At 37.9% G+C, this 10,244-nt stretch overlaps 1 protein-coding gene across 1 annotated transcript in view; it reads left to right on the top strand.

The window, feature by feature from the left end:
• bmp6 (bone morphogenetic protein 6) overlaps positions 1-10,244 on the top strand; it is a 95,068-nt gene that overhangs the window by 725 nt on the left and 84,099 nt on the right. Inside the window, exon 1 of the mRNA XM_056450551.1 lies at positions 1-258. This exon is cut by the window's left edge and continues 725 nt beyond it. Within this exon, the coding sequence (XP_056306526.1) occupies positions 1-258 (258 nt within the window). The remainder of the gene's footprint in view (positions 259-10,244) is intronic.

Below are 10,244 nucleotides of genomic sequence, written 5' to 3'. Positions count from 1 at the left end.
AGGAGAAGAGGGAGATGCAGAAAGAGATACTGTCCATACTTGGACTGAACCACAGACCCAGACCGCATCTGAACAGCGGCAAATATAATTCAGCACCCCTCTTCATGCTGGATCTGTACAACAGCATGTCCACTGTAGAGAAGAGCGACGTGGATCAGTACAGGTCACTGTTCACCACCACACGACCTGCTTTAGCTTCACATCATGACACCGAGTTCCTTCATGACGCTGACATGGTCATGAGTTTTGTCAATTTGGGTAAGACAAACTTTCCTTGACATTTCCTCGTGTTTTATTGTACTCATTAAAGATGAATTGGCCGTTTATATAAAAGAACAGCGTTGTGTTTAGATGTCTGACAGATTCCTAATGATAAAACAAGCAAAAATATTGATTAATAAATGAAGACGGAACATTTGGCCACTTACTTGTGGTCACTTACATTGGCCAGTTGATGTGAAGAATTACACCTGTGTTTTCTTGGTTAAGGCACCTGTGTGTAAACCGACTTCATACATCCACTGAAAATAGAAATATTAAATTGTTTTGTTGTTGTTGTTGTTGTTCTATTTTGTAATATAATCTGATGACATTCAGACTTTGTAGTTTTTAAAGTCAAAAATGCATATTTTTGTGAAATATTTTGCTTAAAAATGTGCTTTTGCTGTTTTCTTTACACTGTAAAAAATTATGGTATTGAATTTAAGTTACATTGCAACTAATTCTCATTACATTATAAGTAGACTGTTAGGTTGGGGTTAGGGTTGGCGTTACATGTACTTGCAAAGTTTCTTATGTGGTCAGTGAAATATCTGTTGAAGGAGCAGTATCAACATAAGCAGACAGTCTAATACTCAAATGGACCATCAAAATAAAGTGTTACCAAAATTATTTGATCAATAAGATCAATCATATAATATGTTTATCTTAACTAATTAGAAATTTGCGTTAACGAGCATTTAGACCAGTGTACCTAATAAAGTGGCCGGTGAGTGTAGATTTATAGGATAGGATCATATTGGATCATATCAAATATTTCTTGATTTCTTGATGAAAATTTGTTTGTAAATTTGGCCCATACAATGTATTTTTGACTATTGCCAAAAATAAACCAATGCAATATAAAACCATGTGATCCATGGTCATTCAGGCCATATTATGGTAACTGAAGCACTCACTGTACTTTTTTTCTTTTGATGATTATTGTATTTCAACACTTTCATAATTGACATCTCTCAAGCTGAAAGTGACCCCGAGCACAGTGTCAGACCACAAGTCTGTTTATGCTCAGGGATTCTGTGTGGTTTGCTCCAGTAAACACAGACCTCATTAATGGAGGGAGTATTCGTGTCCAAGATTCACTTGTTTATGTGAACTTCCCTCTACGGGGCCAGAAGTTGCCCAATTAAGTTAATTATAACAATACAAACTCTTCTGGCTCTGCTCACTGCATCTATGCGCCAATTCAGTTGCCAGAGATGCTTTTGTGTGAGTTGCAACATTCTGCTTAGTATTTGGGTTCATTTTAAAGCTCATTTGTCTCTCCCAGAGTGTTTTGGAAGACAATCAATGTCTTTTCTGATCTCTGTTTTCTAGGGTCAGTTGAACACTTGATGGTGCTCATGTCATCGATTGACACATTGGCCATGTTTGTTTGTTGCTGCTTGTAAAAACACATATTACGTTATTCGCATAAGACTTGAAGTGGCTTTTCGGATTTAGCAACTGGAATTTTTTACAAAGGAAGTCATATAATTCTAGTTTAGTGTGACTTGCCTGTGATTCAAGTGTTAATTCTTCTCTGGTCATTTATTGCAGTCATCCGTCTAGAACACCTATGACTAATATCCAATTATAGGAGAAAAAGGAAGCTTTAGTATATATTGGCTTACAGCAACTTGACCAGTGTTGTTGTAACTTATCCAGAAATAGCAAGGCTTTTTGTTGTGGACATTTGGAAAGTCAATGCATCCTATGAATCATCTTATGACTGTGGAAAGAGTACAAATTTCCTTTTTATTGTGTGGCTTCATGAGTAGTTTCTGACCCCAAGTCAAACATTGCTGGTACATTGTGATGGGTTGTACTGTAAACCATTCTTACAAAAATATACAAATCAAAAAATCACATGATTTACATGGCTTCACATTATTCTAAACCAGTTTAACTAATTTCATATATATGGCGACACAGTGGCGCAGTAGGTAGTGCTATCGCCTCACAACAAGAAGGTTGCTGGTTCGAGCCTCGGCTGGGTCAGTTGGCATTTCTGTGTGGAGTTTGCATGTTCTCCCTGTGTTCGCGTGGGTCTGCTCCGGTTTCCCCCACAGTCCAAAGACAGGTGGTACAGGTGAATTGGGTAGGCTAAATTGTCCGTAGTGTATGAGTGTGAATGATGAGTGTGTGGATGTTTCCCAGAGATGGGTTGCGGCTATAGATATATATAGTCAAAGCTTTCAGAACCAAACATTTATAGTCTATATCAAGGGTCACCAAACTTCTTCCTGGAGGGCCGGTGCCCTACAGAGTTTAGCTACAACTCTAATCAAACACACCTGAACAAGCTAATCAAGGTCTTATTAGGTATACTTGAAACATCCAGGCAGGTGTGTTAAGGCAAGTTGGAGCTAAACTCTGCAGGGACACCGGCCCTCCAGGACCGAGATTGGTGACCCCTGGTCTATATATATATATATATATATATACATAACAGTACTCTGTATGATACAAATTAGATTTTCCTTGTTGTTAAGGTACATTAGCCATGTTAAGCTTTTTCCTTATAATGGACTTCAGTGGGGGAGGAAATGTTTAACGTGATGTTTTTCACTTTATCTATGTAATTGGGGCACTGCTCTTTTTACAGTAGTTAGGGTTAATTACAACAAAAGTTTGACAGAAATTTGGGTTTCTCTGGTTGATGTTTATATCCATTGAGCCACGTTAAGTTTTTTCACGTTAAGTGTTTTAGAACGTCCCCAAAATTTTACTTTTTGTAAAGGTGCCATTCCAGTGACAGCTTTTGCACCTTTATTTCTGTATTTGTGAACATTGCTTACAGCAAATAAACACTGAAGGGCAAAAATGAACATAATGTTGCGTACCTTCCCAGCAGATGACAATGTCAGTTTGTAAAGAAATGCTGCTCATCTGTGCACGCACAATCATTTTGTTTTGCGCTCAATTATTTGTGCATGCTTGTAGACTGAAAATGTAATAAACGTGTGCAAGACGTAAATGTTTTCAGTACATATTTGAACTTTACAGAGAAAATTACAGTGTAGTTTTCAGAAGCGTGCACTTTGAAATTAGTTATTAACATGTAGCTTTGTCAGAGTCCTAAAAGCTTGCCTTAATAAAACATACCTGTTACTATTACAAAGTTTACTTTTTTTCCAAAATGTCATGAAAATCCTAATGGAAATGGAAAAATTGTAATCTTTTTGATTAAATGGACCCTCAAATATGATCATCCTTATCAACTGCTATCCTAAAATATTACAAAGCCCATTTGTGGTGAATTTAAACTGCGAATATTAATAATAATAAAATTTATATGATAAACAGGGTGGCAGCATGGTGGCGTGGGTTTCCTCCGGGGGCTCCGCTTTCCCCCACAAGTCCAAAGACATGTGGTATACAGTAGGTGAATTGGGAAGGCTAAATTGTCTGTAGTGTATGTGTGTGTGAATGAGTGTATATAGGTGTTTCCCAGTGATGGGTTGCAGCTGGAAGAGCATCCGCTGCGTAAAACATATGCTGGATAAGTTGGCGGTTCACTCCGCTGTGGCGACCCCAGATTAATAAAGGGATTAAGCCGAAAAGAAAATGAATGAATGAAGGATAAACAGGTGCACGATATTATTTGGAGTTACATTAGGCCGTTCATTCCTCTGTGGTGACCCCTAATAAATCAGGGACGAAGCCAAAGGAATATGAATGAATGAGTTACATTATTACTTTTGTTTCTCATTTTATTACATGATTTTTCATTTTTTAAATATTTTTATCTTTTTTTTTAATTAATTTTTATCTAATTAGTTTTCATTTTCTTGTTTAATCTAGCTTTTATAAATACATAAACACATTTTTGCGTTACTAAATTATGGAATAATTAACTTGCATTTTTTTTTCCACTTGTTAACATTTACATTTTATTCATTTATTTTTCAGCTTAGTCCTTTTATTATCAGGGGTCGCCACAGCAGAATGAACTGCCAACTTTTTACAGCATACATTTTTACGCAGTGGAGGCCCTTCCAGCCGCAACCCAACACTGGAAAACACCCTTACACCTCATTCACACACACTACGGCCAATTTAGTTTATTCAATTCACCTATAACGCATGTCTTTGGACTGTGGGGAAAACTAGAGTACCCAGGGGAAACCCACGCGAACACGAGGAGAACACACAGAAAAATGGACCAAGCCAGGGCTCGAATCAGCGACCTTCTTGCTATGAGGCAATCGATCCTACTGCGCCACCGTGATGCCCCATTTACATTTTAGTTTATATATGATTTTTCTACTTAGCACTCTTCTACATCCCCCTGAACCATGGTTTTAAACGGTTAATTATCATTATTATAATTATTATTATTATTAATATTATTATTTTATTGTTCATTTTTTTCTTATCTGCAAGTACAAACTTGGAGTTTAAAAGTTTTGTTACAGATACAGTTTCAGGAACATCCATCATTCTGGATGTCAGCCTCCGTTTTTCCTGAACAGTCTTGTTCTGTTTACAGAAGGTAGAGGATGCCCTAAGCTTTCTTGGCACAGAGAATTTTGAGGAAACTCCCATCTCTTGTTTGCGCTGGTAATATTGTGTGTTTGCCTTTTTCTGGATAAGGGGGGGATCTTCCACTAATCCAGGGAAAATCCACGGGGGGAAAGCATTTCTGTTTTCTCTTCTTTGGTCCATCATTGCTTTTTTTTCCACCTGGATCTTTTGTGTTTGGTCACATTTCCTCCAACAACTCTCTCATACAAACGCATACACAAACTCATTCTGTTCCACTGTGCACGTCTTAACTAGAGCCCGGCTGTCACTTAGCAAAGTCAACAAACACCCAGATGAGTACAGGTAAGCTTCGCTTTAGGACTGTAAAGTAGTAAAAGTGACCCACACAGAGTTTTAGGGGGGTTTCTCAGAAGCTTAACAAGGTCTAGACAATCTTGGCTTCTTATAACTGTATGAATGCTTTATTTCACAATATGCTTTCATTTCTCTCTTCTGCTCTTAATAACGTCTTTCAGAGTGTTACAGTCCAAATCTGGGCTAAGCTGTTTGTTTTGCGCCCACAGTGTGTTTCTAAACTCACATTTTATCACACAGTTAGTGTGCCGCAATCAGTCAATGAATTGTTTGATGTTGGCAGGTTATGCACAACACAGATGACCCTTTCTGAAAGACACAGGAGGGCTGTATCACTTCTGGTCTGCATGCGGGCGTTAACATGGAAATTAGGGAAGGAATTTGAGTTATGCTTCAGCTTCGTAAAGAAGTAAAGGGATTTTCTCAGAGGTGAGTCAGCAGACTGATAAGAACTGTTGAAAACACTCAACAAATGAGACCAGTCGCCTGTTTTGCACTAACTTTGGAGGAAAACTGGCAGAAGTTTGAGGGACACATTTGGTGGAATGTGTTACACAGAACTGATTTGATTTGATTTATTTATTTTCGAACAAAATATCATACATAAAATATCATTAACAAAAAATACATTTCAACATGGTCGAAAATGGAGTGGGATGAAGCACAAGCTTATTATTTTCCCACCCCATTACCACATACATCATTCGTCTATTACTTAAACGTATTTCTTCTTTTACTTATCTCTTCTTTTTACATGAACATTTTTTATCCTTTTGGCATATTTGACAAATTATATTGAGTGTACTGAGAGTACACTCTCTGAAAAAATGGTACAATGTTGTACCAAAGAAGTTACAAACCTTTGTCACTGGGGCAATACCTTTTTATTAAACAGAATAAAGAAACAAATTTGTCCCATTGCAGTTTGTACCTTTAAGGACATGATTTGTACCATGGGAAACCAAAATGTAGCTTTGGTTTTTAAAACCTGCATGTACAATATTGTACCTTCATCAAAGGAACAAATCTGATCCATGAAGGCATCACTACAGTGGCAAAACACTCTGTAACTTAACAGTGTCAAATGTGTTCCTTTAAGAAATATTTAAAGGCATTGTGCTGTATCCAAAATGTGTCAAATTATTTTCAGTAAATATAAAACATCAAATACATTTTAAACAATGTTTTTAAAAAGTTTCTATGTGTGTAAATGCACCTTTTCCATTTAAAATAAAGACTAAAAAATACTTTAACATAAATCAAAAGATCAATTTTTTTGTTAAACATTTCACAAAATTTTTTACAAAAATGTTACAGAAATACATTCTCCAATCTACAATATAAAACATTTTTTCTCCAGTTTTCACTGAATACCTTTGTAATGACTTAAAACTTCATTTAATTTGCTTAATTTTAAAATAGAAGTAAAATAATAAAAAAACTATTGTAACGAGATATGCACAATGTTTGATTAATTTTTAATACTAGAATGTCTGCATGAGCACTTTGCATATGCAGGACTTTTGCCAGCTCACGTGCGTAGTGGAAAGCAAACGCCAAAAGGTGTGGATATCAAAAATGAAACTGTATTTATCAGAAAATGCTTACCAAATGCCTTAAATGTTTAGTTTACAATATCTATAGTTTTGTTTTAATTCAATTCAATTCAATTCACCTTTATTTGTATTGCGCTTATACAATGTAGATTGTGTCAAAGCAGCTTCACATAAAAGGTCACAGTAAATAGGAACAGTGTAGTTCAGTTTGTAGTTTAAGTTCAGTTCAGTTGAGCTCAGTTCAGTGTGGTTTAATAATCACTACTGAGAGTCCAAACACTGAAGAGCAAATCCAACGCTGCGCTCTACAGATCCCGAACCATGCAAGCCAGTGGCGACAGCGGAGAGGGAAAAAAACTTCACTAAAGGCGGAAGTGAAGAAAAAAAACCTTGAGAGAAACCAGACTCAGCTGGGCACGGCCATTTTAATTCTCCGCTGGCCAAACGTCTTGTGCAGAGCTGCAGTCTCAGTGGCGGAGGCTGGAAGCTGGCCTCAGCGAAGACTCGTCTGTCTCTGGAGCGTCACAGGAATCAGTCTCATGTTCTCCACTCTTCCATGACCATCACAGTAGCTGCTCAGGATATGGCCTGGTCCAAGATATGGAAACCTTGGGATCATCTCGTCGTTGGTCTTGGATCGAATCAGTGACTCTGCATAGTCTGAGGGCCTCGGAAGAGTATCCCAGGTGGAAATGGAGAATAAAGAAAATAATTAGCGTAGCTGATGTTCACAGTGTATATCAGCAAGATGCATAACCTGTGTGGAAGCCCCCTAAGTGGTGCACTAAGTGTATGCTTTACTGAACAGATAGGTCTTAATCTAGTTTTGAATTGGGAGAGTGTGTCTGAGCCTCGGACGTTATCAGGAAGGCTATTCCAGAGTTAGGAGCTATAAATGAGAGGCTCGACCTCCTTACTCGACTTTGCTATTCTAGGTACTACCAGAAGCCCTGAGTTTTGAGACCTTAAGAGAGCGACCAGTTGTTTTGTTTTATAATTTAATAATTAATGTTTATGAGTTTCTTTAAACATATGCTTTTAAATGATGATTCATGTTGCAATATGGAAATTATTCATAAATCACTTTGCTTAGTCCCTTTATTAATCAGGGGTCGCCACAGCGGAATGAACCGCCAACTTATCCAGCATATGTTTTATGCAGCGGATGCCTTTCCAGCTGCAACCCATCACTGGGAAACATCCATACACACTCATTCACACACATACGTGGCTTAATGTACCTAAACATCAACCAGAGAAACCCAAATTTCTGTCAAACTTTTGTTGTAATTAACCCTAACTACTGTAAAAAGAGTGTGCCCCAATTACATAGATAAAGTGAAAAACATAAGCATTTCCTCCCCCACTGAAGTCCATTATAAGGAAAAAGCTTAACATGGCGTACCTTAACAACAAGGAAAATCAAACAGAGTACTGTTATGTATATATATATATATATTATATATATATAATCTATATGGGAGAGAGAGAGAGAGAGAGAGAGAGGAGACTATAAATGTTTGGTTCTTTCTGAAAGCTTGACTCCACACACTCATCATTAACACATATACACTACAGACAATTTAGCCTACCCAATGCTCCTGTACCGCATGTCTTTGGATTGTGGGGGAAACCAGAGCACCCGGAGGAAACCCATGCGAACGCAGAGAGAACATGCAAACTCCACACAGAAATGCCAACTGACCAAGCCGGGGCTCGAACCAGCAACCTTCTTGCTGTGAGGAGTACGTGCTACTCACTGTGCCACCGTGCAGCCCTGTCCAAATTCATAAATCAGTATGTGAGAAGTACCCGGATGACTTACTACTTCCGGTGAGATTCTGAAATGTGCATCCAATGCACACTGCGCTATCCCATGATGCACAGTGAGAGAATTCATGAACGGGAGTGAAGCGATGCAACTCACGTGGGTAGATCACGTGATCATGACAAAATGGCAGATGTAGTATGTCTGAGTTCCATTTATACTTCACACATTCATACTGCATAAAACATACTTTTCTAACAGTCGAGAAGCACATTCAAATTCAAACGCAGTACCTACCGAGTAGTTTTGGACGCAGCCTCAGTCTTTGTTCACCCACTGCCCGCTTAGAATAATTTTTTACCCCACCCAACTGTTCCCGCTAAATTTAGATCTGGTTTCCAAAATCTCACGTTTAAATTCGGTACTACCAAAAGGGAGAGGAAACAGATAAAACTGTTGCTTGTGTGAGGACTGCAGGCTAAATGCCAGTTTTGTTTGCCCCTTTGTAATGAGACATGAGTGCTGCCTTAAACCTGAGGTTCCAGTCTTGTGACTGCTAAAGGGTAAAACTTTGAGGTATTATCACATCACACAAAGGGTAATTTTTTTTCCCATTTGCATCTATGATGCATGAATAAGACTCCCATACATCAGACTTGCCTATTTGTGGGGTTTCTAACAGTAAACTGACCGTTTTCTAATGCAAGCTGAAGGACAGCGCATCTTTGCTCTCCCTTGTTGGGAAAGCCTGCTCTGGTCATACGTTCAGCATGTGTAACAGTCGTGAGCACTGGTTGTACCGGCGCTCAATAAGGAAATCACAGATGAGGAAATGAGGAAATCACAGATATGCTGTTCCGAAATAACGTCGGGACTCGGGAACACTGTATTGTTAGACCGCTCGCTCCTGTTCAAATTACACCAGAGTTACTGACCGCTACCGCGTTTTATTCGGAAATTTATTTCCGCGCCGCAAGAAATCTGGTCGTGTCCCGCGGTTGCAGACCTTTAGTTCGTAATGCAACTTGTATCAACATTGGACTACTTTTAAGAAATTGACAGCTCCAGGACTAAAAAGTTTTACCAACTAAAACTGTTTAAAAAGACAGATTTTTTGCATAGCCATATTTTCTCCTGACAAATTTTTAACTGTGTGACAGATCTGATCTGATATTTGAATATAGATGTGTCAGTCTGGGTGCTTAAATCAGAGTTCAAAATGCTTTTTTTTTTGTCACTCAACACACAGTTATATGAGAAACCAGATACAGAAATGGCTAAAGTAAATGTTCTGGAAAACAGTACTGCACATCAAAACCTGCCATGATTGCAGCATGCAACATCACTACATATCAGTCTCCTTCCTACATCGCTTTTCGTGTGCAATGGAAAAGTTCTGCAATGGAATGTTATAGTAATTATATAGATATAAAGATAATTCTCCTTCATATTTGACAAGCCTTGTCACTGATTGGTTATGTCTGAATACATAAATCTGATCACTTCTAATTAACAGTGTAGACAGTGTGCCTGGAAAGATCTGATTGGAGAAATAAGATATGATTTGACTGCAAATGGGAACAGCCAAATAAACCCCCAATTTTTATTTACTTTTTAAAAACATCCTACAATCATTGGTTTTAATGTAGACTAATATGTTTAAATCTATACAGCCACTTCAATAAGTCAAATAAAATGTGGAAATGTTATTTATTTGTTTGTTTGATGTTGTTAATAACATTTGGTCTGATAATACTGAACGATACCATTATATTCATCAGTGGTGAAACGCTGAATCGAAGCCCAGCTCGTGTAAT

Source organism: Danio aesculapii, chromosome 24, assembly GCF_903798145.1.
Source record: "Danio aesculapii chromosome 24, fDanAes4.1, whole genome shotgun sequence".
Lineage (NCBI taxonomy): Eukaryota > Metazoa > Chordata > Actinopteri > Cypriniformes > Danionidae > Danio > Danio aesculapii.
This window is presented reverse-complemented; position numbering and strand designations above follow the sequence as displayed.